Here is a 14,997-nt window from a genome sequence, read left to right as displayed (position 1 = left end):
TTTAAGCTTTGTACGTAGGTAAATTTTTTTCTCTGTGAAACTTTGTCATTTTTAAAGAGTTACCAGCTCGGGTGAGTGAATGAAATAAATCAGAAAAACTATTTATTTATCTTAAAAATTTTTAGGGGCATTGATGACTCAAATTTAAAATATTCCGCAAAACTTATTTATGTTCATGAGAATTTCTCCAAACGAAGAGATCTGAATTAAGTGTTCGGAGGAGGCATGCATGTAAACAAAATTACGTCGTCTGTCGGCAAATTTTGATAAGTTATTCCTCATCTCATTAAAGTTGCTTTGAGCTGGATATGACGTGTATTCGCAGATGATATTAGCGTGAATCTGAAACTAGAAATTGCTTCAAGATGGTTATAGCTCGTAATAAGAAGAGGAAAGATCGTGGAAAGGACCGTCGATTTTTAAATGGTAAAATGAATAAACGTATGACATCGATTACAAACAAAGTTTCTGTCGGTGCCGTCGTCACAATCGCTGTCATTGTTTTAGCTTATATATACAACAGATATAAATTGGAAAATAATTCTCAAGTGTTGGAGAAAACACTCACATCATTACTTCGTGAAGAAAGCTCAGTTGCCGTTAATCCTAACATCAAAGTTGCCCTAGGATTCGGTTCTTGTCAGGATATCATCGTTCAAAGTAATGAAGTTATATTCGACAGCGCTCCAGACAATCCTGAACACTATTATTCTATTTCCACAAAAGAACAATTTTTAAAAGTCTTTGCGTACTTTTATCGTTTTGGTGCAGCAGCAGAGTAAGAATAATTGTTATATTACTGTATTGTTATAATTGTTTATATTATATAATTTCTCTTATAACATGCTATTTCTATATTGAAAAATTATTTTGCAGTGTATAATGGGGGCCCTTGGATTGGATACTCTGCCCTGAATCTCTTACAGAATCTATATAATCATCCATTTTTGTATTACTTACATCGCGATTTCTTATTGCTAATCTCACTTTTAAGTCAATTAACCTGATTTCTGAGAGAACCTGATAAAATTACCAAAAATTAGAGAGACATCTGATTGTGGGTTTATTTAAAAAGAAAATAATTAATTACCTACAGAAGAAGGTTCTTATAATGCAAAGCTTGAAAGATCAGACTTTGCATTTTATGGAAATACGTGTTTTATAGATCATTTCACTTTTCTTAAACTTTCCTACTAAGTATGTCAATATATGTCTGGAATAGATCGGTTTTTAAAATGCTTTAAAGTTATTTTTAGATACAAATACTTAAAAATTTAAAATATGCACTTAAATTTTTATTATTTACAGAAAAAAATTTCTACCGCATTAAAACTTAGTGTAAAACAAATAAATCAATTTCGGTTTGTTTAGCTTTTGAAATTTTAATTTCTTTACAAATAATTAAACAAATAATATTAAAAGTTTATAGTTCTTGCTTAGTTCTTAAAATTTCTATCTTTGTTCTATCTTAAAGTTTCTTAAATGCAAATTTTATTATTTACATCTCTTAAAGTTAGTGAGGTTTAAGAAAAATTCAGTTTATGAAATTGTATTTTGTAGATCTTCTTATTGTATTAAACTATATAAACTTTTACTGTATAAAACTTATTTATTAAACTAAAATCACAGATTTGAGATTCTTCCTCTTATCTGTGATTTTTCACCTAATCGATTTTTTTATATCATTTTTTGTTACATTTTTGAAGATCCTAATAAATAAGATGTTTTAATCTTACACCAACTAATATGTCTAAAAACTAATTAAAAAAACACATTAAATTCATGCATAATAAAGTTCAAGGGAACATTTCTGTATTAGATGTCAATCACGTTACAGCAACTGTCTGGTACTTCTACTTATATTTGCCGTAATTTAAAACTGAAGGTATAGTGACTTGCCTGGAAGTGGCTCAGAATATAATCCTTTAAATTTGCCCTATTCTGTATCGATTTATTTAATTTCTTGTTTGCCATTAATCTGTTTTTGTCATAGCTGTGGAGTATGTAGGGAAATGAAAAATCTGACCAATGGAATTTAAGACTTAAAAACTCCCTCATATATAAAAAAGAACATATATTCATGTGTTACAGCATATTTGTTCTTTTTTTTTTTTTAATGTAAAAAAAACAATAGATGCTACAGGAAAAAAAATTGATGACATTACAGATTATACTTATTTTGGCATTTATTTTGAAATGGATAAAACTGGCATTAATAATTTCTGAAAAAAATCATTTAGATTCAGCTAGATCTTTGATAGAGGATTGTGGATTCAATTTGATTTTACTTCAAAGCTGAGAATAGTTTTTCTACACTAACTTGAAGAGGAAAAAAAAAAAAAAACTGTTACTGTTAGTTAGGGCTACTTCTTTTATAGGATAGATTTGTTTGTTCAATTTCTAAAAAAGGTTTCTTTGCAAGCGCGATCATATTTCGTCAAGGTTGTGTAGAAATCTTGTTTGTATTTTTTCGTTTTTATATCTAAAAGCTCTTGGTTTTTTTTTTATTTGCTTTGTCTAAGCCTCTTTGGTATTATCCACATATTTCTGAAAATCTAATTTATCATTGGAAGAGGATGATGGACTGTGAGTTTATAATTACACTAAGGAACAAATTTGAAAGCAGGATGCAGAATCTAATTTTTTTTTAAAAAAAATTGTAACAAACTGCAAAATTACTGTAAATAAATTAAATTACAAACTCAGTGACTTAATAAAATCAGAAAAATTGTATAGATCAAAATTTTTAGAAAAAACTTTCATCTGACTATGATCCAACTTTATCTGACACTGGGGAACAAATTTTTGGTTGCATTTTTTTAAATACTTGCTATTGCCAATTCGGTTATGAGAATTTCAAATCTGAAATTAGTTTTGCTCTTGAAGCTACTGATTTTTTTAGTGGCATTTTTAGTGTATTTTTGTCAAAATGTACAAGTTTAAAAACGTTATATATAATAGGGGTCGCCTAAATGTTGCAACAAACTTCTAGTGACTTTAGGGCAGATCACTTGTGTTAAAATTGCATAAAAACCCATGTGCGTAAATTTTGTCATACACGGCTAAAGACGCTTCTGTATTATGATCTGTTCAGAAGTACACAAAGAGACTGTACATATTAAGGAAGTAGTGTATGACAACATTCCCGGGCGTGGGTTGCTATTCAGTTTCAATCCCGATGGTGTGCTTTAACTCCTCTAGAAGTTTCTTGCAACATTTATGTATCCTCCTCTTATGTGTAACATTTTAAAACTATTATGAAATAGACAAAAAAAAGTGCCATCAAAATAAAAAAAACTGTAACTTAGAAAGAAAAACCAATTGCAGATTTCAAATCAACAATATAAAAATATATAAGATAGGTTGAAAAATCTCATGCAACTGAAAACAAAGATTTGTTCCCCAGTATTATTGAGCATTTTGCCATTGGTTCAACCATAAAGGTTGAACCAATGGCAATCAATCGTCGTTAATATTGCAATGTAATTTTTATATGTATTATTGTTTTCTTTAATTTCTTTTATTTTAATTATAATTCCTGGATTAAAAATGTTTTCTTATTTTTAGGAGATTTATATCCAACTCTTCTTTTTTTGCTGAATTAGTAAAGTTTGCTAGAGAGGCTCCAAGCGCCAGGTATTTCATTGGAGGAAATGCTCCTGTGATGGCTAAAAGATTTTCAAAGGAAGGCTGGAAAAATATTTTATTAGGTGCCCAAGTCTCACAGTCCTTGCAGAAAGAATTTCCTCCTGGAATTCAGATTTCAGGACCAATAGTTGAAGAAGATGACATCCATTTGTTGCTGGAGTATCCATCTGGACAAAAATGGGGTTCATTTGTCCCCCCTAGAGCTAATCGGTTAGTAAAACATTTTATTTGCATCCCTTTTATGAATGTTTTGGCATTAAATTATGAATTACACTTTAAATTGTGAATGCACTGAACATTAACTGTTTGGTCCCATATCTAGAATTTTATGTGGTTTAAGGAACCTATTGCTGGCCAAATATTTATGTTTTTCTTTATAAATTAGTTTTCTTAAGGAATTAAAAATTTAACTTAAATCTTTTTATTAATCTACTAGTGCATTGAATTATGAATGCACTGAATATTTTGTATTTGGCTATCTATGCATAATATCAAACTATGATCTGCTGCATGTATCTTTGAGTGGCAATGGCTGGATGTTTAAGGTACTTAAACGCCATTGTGAAGAACTCTAGCCCACTCATCATCAGATTGATGGGTACAAGTGTTTTTGGAAAGTAAAGCTGACCTGTGTGCACTGTTGACCACTTTGTCACAATCATCTTCTAAAGGCTTTAGATATTGTATAATGTTTTAGATATTGCAGGTTAAGAGTTTAGATATTGTAATCACCTAAAGCTTTAAATGTCTTGACTCACAACGGGCTGTTGTGGGAATATTTTACTTTTATAAAATATCACTGGCTAAATAATTTATTTTTTCTTTATTTATAGAAAAATTCAATAATAAGGAGTTAATGTTAAATACAAATGTTTTTATCAGCAGTATTTATATAAATCTAATAAGTATTTGTTGTTAGTTATTACTAGATGATTACTTGATCGTATGGGGTAAAAGCAATCAGCAATCATTGAATCAGTATTAGTTTACATTATGCAATCATGCACCAACAGAGAGGTATATAGTGTAACAATTAAAAAATGTATTATTTTATTATTATTATTTATTGCACTTCCCTGGATTTTACATTATTATATTAAGCAATGCATTTTTTTCCCAACTCATCAACAAAAAAATTATCAATTCTACTGGAACTAAATTAACTAGTTTGGAAGTAAAGATTACTGTCTGATTTACAGTGCCAAATTATTGATTCTCAGTCAAGTTTTAATTATACTCAAGTTTTACCACAATCATACTAATTTTGCAACACAAATAACGTGCCTTTTTTTAACATGTTTTTTGCATAATAACCTCAAAAGCATCAATCTACTGACGTTATTGGTCAAATTAGAGGTTTCATTTACATTAAAGCCTTTCGTTTTAATTTTTTCAGCAATGGAGCAAGAGGTCTTCAGAGTTATTGCTTTGCATCTCATTAATAAAAATTAGCATATACTTTCCTTAAGTACATTTCAATGGTTTTTTTTTTATGTGTTAGTAATTGCCATTAACTTAATGCAAAGTGGATTAAGGATAAAAAGCAGACTGTGTTCTGTGACACTCTTCCTCGGCTAGTGGAATTAAGTCATTTTCTGTCTTAAGTCCTACTGAGACAGAAAAAGAATAAAAATTGTTCATTCACAATCTTACTTTCTACTGCAATGAGTCATGAGATTCTTCCGATTTTTGATGGAATTTGCAATATCAGATAGTATTGGTTGAAGTACCTGGCATATCTGTTTTCTGTCTTAAAGATTTGGTATAATTGCTTATAATTCTAAAAAATTAACATCTGAATTTGTTTTCGAGAATGAGTGTCTAAAGAAACAGCGAAATTTAAAGTGAATAATAGCTTCAAAAACCTTTGCCAGGTTAGCATAGTTTAGCTTAATTCATAAGTGAGTGAACTATAGTGTGCCAATGGAACTCCAATAATCTTGTGTGTGCTGTTTCCATGTCATATTCCGGTGCTGACCGAGTTAACCTTTGTTTTATCCCTAGCTTCTGCTGTATTACTTTTAGATGTTCCTACTTACCGATAGACATTGTTTTTTTAAAAAAATTTAAGCTAGTAGGTTAAAAGCACTTTCAATTCTCACTATTATGACTTAAAAACTATTCGATTACATAATGTGAAATTTTCATTACTTTAGAAAGGTTTAAAGATTTTATTGATGGGTTTTATTGATAGTTTTTGAGTTATTTTATGTTAAATTTTCTTCCTTTCTTTTGCTGAGTGTAAACTATTAACAGGAGAATTATGATCGTTTTGAAATTGAAGACATGTACTTTTATATCTGGTAATTATAATTTGTGTCAGTATGTTTAAATTTCGAATTAGTTATGGAGTATTTAAATGGTTCATATTGACAGTTTTTCATGTTTTTTGACGTAAAAATAGAACTACAAACAGAAAAGTTTTATGATTTTTTTTCCGACCACATACTATTTTAAATGAAGATAAAATGAAAAACTTTTAAACTTTTTTCATATTAAGAACTAAATTCACAGTTAATTACTTTTAAAATTTTAATGTTTTTTTTTTCTTTCCTTTATGCAAATTTAAAAGGGCAACAGGAAATTTGTAGTGGCAGTATTAAATGCAAATGTGTTTATGCATTGTAAATATGTAGGGGAACAGAGAATGTGTAAAAATATGCATTAGCGAACAATAAACAGCAGAGTATCTAATTATTCTCAGAGTATCTATTATTCTAATTATATTAGAAGATCTTCTAATTATTGAAAAAATTTAAATTGCTGATTATGGATTATTTTAAAAAATGTGAAATCAATTTTCTTGTTCTTTTTCAATTCATTTCCTATTTCCACATGTTACATGTTATTTGAGTTATTCAACTTTGAGCAACATGTTTGATAATATTTTTTAACACTTCAGATTTATTGTTCACAATGATCATCAAAATCCGCAGTTGTCATCTTTGGGTTCTTTTGTGAAGGAAGTTGAAAAGTTCAAACCTGATGTTCTAGTGATTGGAGGCTTACAAATGATGGATAACTTTCCTATGCCAGAGAGTGAGTATTTTTATGCCTAAATATGAATACTTTTTCATGTAATATCAGGGGTCTGTGCAGGCTGAATTTACTACCATTTAGCGGTACCTTCCCAAATTAAATTTTTGGTAAAACGGTAGTTTCACAAATTCAACTTTAGGAAAAACGGTAGTTTCACAAAATACTTTTTCTTAAAATTTTATTTTTGTATCCCTTAAGAAACGATAAATCCATATTTTTGTGTTGATTTTTAAATATAATTTTTAATTTTTCACAAATTATGTCTAAATTTTCACAAGATAGGTACCTCTCAGAAAAACCTAGACAGACCCCTGAATATAAATAATTGCCCTGAATCGGAATATTTTTTTCTTTTTATGACGCAACCCACCAAAAGAAATATTGAAAATGAGAAAGATGAATAGTAGTAAAAAAAAATTATGAATAAAAATAATTACAAGTAGTTTGTTTTACTTACATTTCAAAACTAGATTTTCAATTAAGAAAATGTTTTTCACTATTTCCTGTTTTATTTATCTCTTTCCTATTCTTACCATTGATATGCAGGACTCAAGAGCTCATATCACTGTTGATATGCTTGTAAATGATTGCAGTTTTGTTCTACTCTTGCATTGCATGGAAATGTATTCCGCCCTGCCTCTATACTTAAGTTTCTATTGCTTTTTCCTTTTATAATTTTTTGTGAGCAACCATGCCATTTCTTGCTTTTATCATTCACCTTTTATCACCCCCATCCATTTCAACTATGAAGTAACAAGATATATTTTAAAAAGTGGTTGGCTTATTCTGAAAGACTGCACCTTGCAAACACTTCTTCAGGATAAACATCTCGCATTAACCCCCTCTCCAATACGGTCCCTCTCATAAGCAGATATGGACATTACTTTACATCTAAATTAACTGTTTTCAATTCCTTGAAGGGAAGCACAGGGGAGAGAGCATTCACCTTCTAATGAGGTGAACTGGGTTCGAATCCCAGCGATAGCTGGTTGATACGAATACTGCACCCGGCTCGCACCGACCACAGTGCTTGCATAAAATATCCTCAGAGGTAGACGGATCATGGTTTAGAGTCCCCTTGTCACAGGCTAACCGTGTGAGGCTTTCATCTCCATGTAACACAAATGCAGATAAGTTCCATAAAAAAAGTGCTCCACGAAGGCAAATTTCTCCCAAAACTTAATCTAGGAGTGTCCTTGTCTTCTGGATTGGGTTCAAAATTACAAGACTGCAAAGTTGAACATTAGTAGTCAAAAACCCAAAAATTGTGTCGGCAGTTCAATGACAGTTATAAAATTCCTTCAAGACTGCTACTCATAATTTTTTTAAAAAATTTTTTACTGTTTTTTTAAAAAAAATTGAATTTTACGTAAAAGTGAATCTTTTCGTTTAAAAAAGAAAAAAAAACGTAATGGAGTAAGGAGAAGGATGAAGTTTTGTGTGGAGGAATTTAAGATGGGAATGGCAACACTAACCTTCGTTCATGACTTTTGATTATAGATTAGTTACCTAACCGTGAGTTCGTTAATATGATTAAGATTTCATCCTGTATAGCAAAAACTACCCTTTTTTAAGAATTCAATGAGGCCAGGTTACTAAAGGTAGGCATTACTACTGTCTTTGCAAAGCAAAACAGTAAAGCATCATCATTAATAACTTGTTATGATACAGGGCTTATGGAGGTTAAGGCTCCACAATTTCATAAGCAACAGCAAGATTGTGATAATGTGGTTAGCATTACACACAGGTTGGGTGGGCTTCAAGCCGAAGCTGCAGATCGTAACCCAGTTAGTTCACTGGACATGCATTATCAAAATTGACAACTCAAAACCGGAGTATAATTTTTTAATGTATTTTTGTCCATCACAATGGCAGTTCAGTGCCTTAACCAATGAGCCACCGTGATTCCACTGTCTTCGTAACATATTTCAGAGAAGTATTTCATGTTGTGAGCTGATTTTAGAATCATTCATTAGTAACAGTCGCTCACTTATACAGTTTTCAATATGATTGTTTTATTAGGTAACATGGTTTCAGATATCATATAATAATATTCACTTCTGATTGAGTGAAATTTATCAGTTTGATGTCACAAATTTTGAAGAATTCTTAAAAAGAAATAGTCTACAAAAAAATTTAAGTTAAGATCATAAGCTAATGAGTACCTTTTCTTGTAAAACTACTTCAAACACGAAGAAAGAAAGTAAAGATCCTTTATGATTAAATTTAAATATAATTTCAAATTTTGATTGTATATTTATTTAATCATCATCTTAATCTATTTAAAAACAGTTTACTATGTTAGATTACTCAATTAGCATGTACTTTTCTTAAGAAAACACCTTATTTAATCAGACAATTTTGTTGGTCCCCTTAATCGAGGTCAGATAAAACTCTGCTACCATAGCAGGGGTGCCACCCTCTTCCGGGGATTAAAATTGCGGTGGCGTGTCTTCAGATCATTCTCAGGGACGTTGCCAATAGCCCATTGTGCAGCTCTAGTGTGGCATAAATTAAGTACCTACCTACCTACAATCTCATAAAAAAAAAGGTAAAAGGAATAAAAAAAATTAAGAAATGAAAAATTTAAATCAGTCGTTTATCATAACTTAACAAAATTTACAAGAAAATGTTGATTAAAGTTCAATTATTCAGAAATGTCATATTGCAGGTAAGCAAAGAGATCGATTGCAGAAAGTTCAAGAACTGATGAAAAGCCAACCTGATGAGAGGAGGATTCATTTTGAGATGGCTTCTTTTAGTGATGAGAATCTCCTGAGGAACTTGGTTGAAAATGTCATACCTTATGCAGATTCTTTGGGCATGAATGAACAAGAACTTCCCAACTTATATCAAATGATTGAATATGGAAACATTAGCCTCTTGGCTGATTCTCGTCCAAGAATTGCTGACATTTTAGATGAAATGAGAAAAGTTTATAAGTAAGATTTCATTTTATTTCTTTGTTCACTACCTTTGCATTAATTTGGTAAAAAACTTAATGATACATTAGCATACAGTATTATAAAAATAAAAAAAATGAAGATTAATTTTTCTAATTTATTAATTTTTGAGCAGTGAAATTTAAAACTGAAGTTAAATTTGTAAATTACTGCCATTTTATGACACAGATTTTTTTATGACTGATATATTATTTAAGTTAAGTAAGCTCTGTAGAATCATTGATTGAATATTTTCCCTGAACCATTATTTCTCATGAGTGGATTTCATTTCTTTTTTGATTTTTTTTTACACTACATACTGATTAATTAGATTAAGATCTCAGAAAAAAACTTACTTTAAGAAATATATTGCATTAAATTTTTTATGCATTTTTTATTTTGTTTCTACAATTTTACAGTATGTCTAGAATTTATGTCAAAATTAACTTCTTTCCTTATTGGAGTGAAAAGGGTGTCCTTAAAGATAGTCTGAATTTTAAGCAAATCAAAAGTTATACAGTCGGACCTCACTATAACGAACTGTCTGGACTCAGCTATAAGTGCATTTTAAACAATGGTTTGTTCTATCCAAAATCTTTGAAAAAATATATTGTGGCATATTGCTGCAGTATTGTTGAAAATAGTGATTACGATAGTACAAATCTTCTTCATGAATTATTAACTAGCTAAATATATAAAGTCTCTTTATAACGTAATTTCCTTACAGTGAATTTCTTCCAATAACATAGAAACATTCCTTAGAAAGACATTAGAAAAATTTCCCATATAACGAAGCGGTAGTCACCTTATAACAAATGTTTTGATACTTATCTATATCATTTTTGTAATTTTTAAATGTTTATCGTTTTGATTCAATTTTTGAAACATTTGATTATTTATCATTTTCAATGGAGGTTGCATTTAAAACTTGTAATTTCTGTGCAGCTTATTCGCTCTCCCATGCTAGTTTTGGAACTTAAGGCATCATTCCTTTCACTGAAATGACTCGTTTAAAGCACTCCTTATAATGTGCATTACTTCATTTTTAATTAAAATTTATAATTATATACTTTTGAACTTATTACATAAACTAGACATTTTGTAACATTGATTCAAATACTTGACAATCTGAAATTCGTTTGAACTATAAATGAACTACCAGTTTCTTAGCTGTTCGTTATAAGCGTATTAAATAACATTTAGTTAAATAACAGTGAGAAAGAGACCATCAAAAACGTTCGCTATAACCGAGTGTTCATTATATCCCGTGATTTTTATAGCGGGGTTAGACTGTATTTAATGATAGAAGTTGGGCTTATATTTTTTAGCCCTTCTATTCATTTAAACCTAAATTTAAGATTGATTTATATCTGATACAAAAAGTGTCATGTTCTTGTAACTGATAATCAGTTGATAATTACTTAGGAACTGATGCAAAAAAATTGGTATTTACCCATTTCTAGTTTTAGGCATACCAATGATAAATACCAGTCGGCCACTCAGGAACAAAAGAAATAATACTACATGTGTGGATTATTCTTTGGGAAATAAAAGTTTTTTTTTAAAAAAAATGAAGCAGGGAAGATAAAGAAGCAGGGAAGTGAAAACTGTTTTTGAGTTAATGAAAATTATTGAATGCATCATTCAACGTCAATAATTATTAACCGCTCATTAATTTTGGTAGTTAAGAAAGCTACAACCATTTTACTGTGGCAGTGTTCGCTCCGAGAGGTTTCACTGTAATTAATTACTTATTATTTTATTAAGTAATGATTTAAAAATTTTGATTGTAAGGTATACAAATCTGAAAGTATCTTAACTGTATTACATGATAAAATTCAAAATCTGAACTAAATCAAACAAATAGTTTCAATGTAATAAAATTTCAAAAAACCACATTTTTAAACTTACATTATTTTTTTCAATTCATAAATCAGTATTTAGGGGTGTGGTGAGAGTATTTAGGGACAATTAAGTATGTTATAAAGACCCATATCTTACTGTACTGCATATACATTAAGTTTTTTGTAGGGGATGTTTTCTAATCTGCTGCAATCTTTTAAACTTATAAAATAATGTATTCAATGTTTATATTTTAATTTACTGTATTATTACAATGTTTTTATTTACTTTAATTTGTCCACATATTATTAATTTGAAAGCAATGAACCTTTTTCATGACTTCTTTTGTGTGTGTGTGTGTGTGTCATTTAGTTTCAGCATTTTTTTATTTTTTTGAAACAATTTCTGTGTCTGATATAATCAAATAAAATACTTTTCTTTTAATTAAGTTTGAATTTTGTTGAAAACAGGGTTTAAGCTGATTCAAAAATTATTTAGTTGAAAAGTTAAAATCAGAAAGAATGCTGAAATGCCTCTAGGTTTATAAATACGATTTTGGGTACCTCAACTAGTAGAATGTGCAAAGAAACAAAGGCCTTTATTTCCTCCCTTTCTTCATGGCAAAACGGATTTCTATTCCTATCTTTGATGATCGCTTTACTTCATCTCGTTGCGACTCATTTGATTCTGAATTTTTTTATGATGTTCTAGTCATAATTTTTTCACAAAAACCTATTTTCTTTTAAAGAAAAAAAAATAGAATTTGGAAAAATTCTATAACGAAAAAGTGAAAAAATGTTTCATTTTTACATTTTTGAAAAGATTTTTTGCATTTTGCGAAAAATACTTCCATAGTGGAAACCCTGCTTTAAAACAATTATAAAAGGTATTAATATTTTATACCTTTGTAATGGAAAAGTTTAAGAAGTTTTTAATCATCACAATTTTACATTGAATATTTTTATGCATGGCATTCAGACTGAGAACTTCTGTTTCTGTCTTAATACTTCTTCAGTATGTATTTTCTCAATTTAGTGCCTTCAAAAAATTATTATTATTATTTTTAGCTTGGGTATTTTCTAGGTGTAGTATCTTTGAAAATACCTCATCTGAAGCATACGGTTTCCAAAGGTACAAAGCACTTTGTTGCATCGCAGATCTATTTGTAATTTCTACTTTAAATGACTCACATTTTTTATTATATTATTTTTTCAAACTAATTATGTTAAAAAAAAATGCATTACAGAGGGAAATATTTTATTAAATTACTGGCTTATTACTACCTATTTATTTATTTTTATTGGCTTAATTCTGCTTTATGTCATGCAAATGCCTCCGGGTTTTGACTGGGGCTTCTTGGCCTCCTCTGCTCATTGACAAAACTATGGTGCATTTCATCGTGTGAGACTCGGGGGCTTCCCTTGTGTCCGCAAATTGCTTGGTTGCCTGTGCTGTGCGGGGTTGCTGCGCCACCGCGGGACATCACATTTTGGTGTATGAGCCCTATGGGCCTAGGTCGCGACACCAAACTTCCTTATGTCATGCAAAAAAAATTTAAATATATATTTTAAGAGGTCTTGTGCTTTATTTTTTCTAGAATTTAATTCTTTTTAATCTTCTGTACAACATAATATTTTACTGAACTTCTCCATAAATTTATAAATCAATAATATTTTTTCAACTTGATTATAAATTTGCATTAAAAAAATTTTTTAGTGTAATATTTTCCTACATGAAGTATTATTTTGCGAAGTTTCTTTAGAAATTTATGTTTCGGTACTTTTCCCCCACCTTCTTTATAAATTTGCACAAAAAAATTCTTTTAAACTTATTTATAAACGAGTGTTTTCTTAACTTTTTATTACTCTATTATAATTTTTTAAAATAATTTTCAGGGTACTTCAAGAAGGGTCAATGAATCAGGGTCATCGTAAATTAACAAGACTTCATGTCCACACACTTGCATTCCAAGCCTTTATGGTTCAAAAGAACTCACCTTGGAAAAATATCAAAGCAGCAGCGGCTAAGGCAGCACTCACAGCAAACCGTCATACCTGTGGCTCAGACACTATTGATGTTAACAAGGCTAAGTTACTGATGGACGACGCCTTCACCACCAGCTCAAAACCGGGTTCACGCCGTATTCCTTTTGATCCAAAGGATCCTGTGTCTTGCTGGGATGAAAATAATTACACGGTGTGTATTGCACCTGTTTTAGTCTGTACAGATGTTTTGCAAACTGGAGGAGGGGGTGACAACATCTCTTCGTCTGGGCTTGTGTTGCAAATTTAATTGTAAATAATATATATGTATAGATTAACTTTTTTTTATATTTTGAAAGTATTTGCTACATTCCTATTTTTATTCCAATAAGAAAAAATTAACTACTGGCCAATTTTTAATTTTTCAAAACTCTAGTCAAACATTTTGTTTCAAATAGTAGCTAAATATGTATATTTTTTAATTGATTTTTGTTACCAATTTATTTCTGCCATTGACGAGAATTCTATTTATTTTTGTAAGGGGTTGTCAATTGCTGAAGATTTCTCATTGTTTTGGCATATTTTAATTCCTAACAGTTACTGCCTGCATTTTAGTTTTAGAAACATGTTACATTAGAACCCCAAACAATTGTCTTTCATGGTAGTATTCATTACAAATGATAGTTGTGTGAAAACATTGAATGCGGGTGAACACAAAATATCAAATAATGATTTGAAAAAGAATAGAAAGAAGTAAGTAAGTATTCTTAATTAAGAAGTAAGTATTCTTAAATTAATAAATTTATAATAAATATGAAAAATTTTCTTTGAAAAAATTATGAAATTACTGTAAAAATATTTATGATGCTAAGAAAAAAGGGAGAAAATGTGAATAAACACATTTCTTTCTTTTAAATATTTGGGAATTTCAGTTTGGATACACTCTTATTTTCCGTTGGTAACAACAAATTTACAACATTTGAAACAGATTGCTGTTCATGTGAATACAGAAAGGTCCCCATTTTTTTTAATGCTAACGTGTCCACTTTTTGTTGTTCCATTTTGTCACCACGCACGGTAATCAGTTAATCAAACAAACTGGATTCGAATGCGATTTCTTATTATTTTGGGGACCTTTTACAGATATATATTAAGAAGATAATGAATACTGGAGATATAACTTTCAAAATAATCCTTATAATAATTGAGTATTCTCGTAGCTATGCTCAACTTCTCATCATTATACTAACTGAAGTTAAATTTGCTACGCTTTCGAAGGACTATCAGCTATTTATTTTTCCTTTTTTTTTAAAAAAAATCTTGTGTTAAAAAGTTAAATGCCGTCATCCGATAAATGTTACCAGTGATTGACAACCCTGTTTTAAAATCATTAGGTTGAAAAAAAACATGTTTGACTAGTTTTTGTTTTAGCTTTTATACAATTTTTCCCCCTCTTGATATTCTTATGTCTTGTTGAGATTTAAATATTCATGCAATTTCTGGTGTAAATTGTTTGGGAAGCATTTCTTTCTTTTTATTTTTTT

The 14,997-nt window shown here is 29.8% G+C and overlaps 1 protein-coding gene across 1 annotated transcript; it reads left to right on the top strand.

Moving 5' to 3' along the window:
• Positions 1 to 31: 31 nt before the first annotated feature.
• On the top strand, positions 32 to 14,759 carry LOC107447833 (ADP-dependent glucokinase). Its single transcript, XM_016062868.4, has 5 exons — positions 32 to 778; positions 3,568 to 3,858; positions 6,551 to 6,687; positions 9,359 to 9,629; positions 13,367 to 14,759. The coding sequence occupies exons 1-5, from the start codon at positions 366 to 368 to the stop codon at positions 13,761 to 13,763; spliced, it is 1,509 nt and encodes a 502-aa protein (XP_015918354.2). The 5' UTR covers positions 32 to 365; the 3' UTR covers positions 13,764 to 14,759.
• The last annotated feature ends 238 nt before the right edge of the window (positions 14,760 to 14,997 follow it).

Source organism: Parasteatoda tepidariorum, chromosome 9 (assembly GCF_982258835.1).
Source record: "Parasteatoda tepidariorum strain Cologne lab strain chromosome 9, Ptep-v5.0, whole genome shotgun sequence".
NCBI lineage: Eukaryota > Metazoa > Arthropoda > Arachnida > Araneae > Theridiidae > Parasteatoda > Parasteatoda tepidariorum.
The sequence above is the reverse complement of the archived record's forward strand: the minus strand, read 5'-3'. Positions and strand labels throughout refer to the sequence as shown.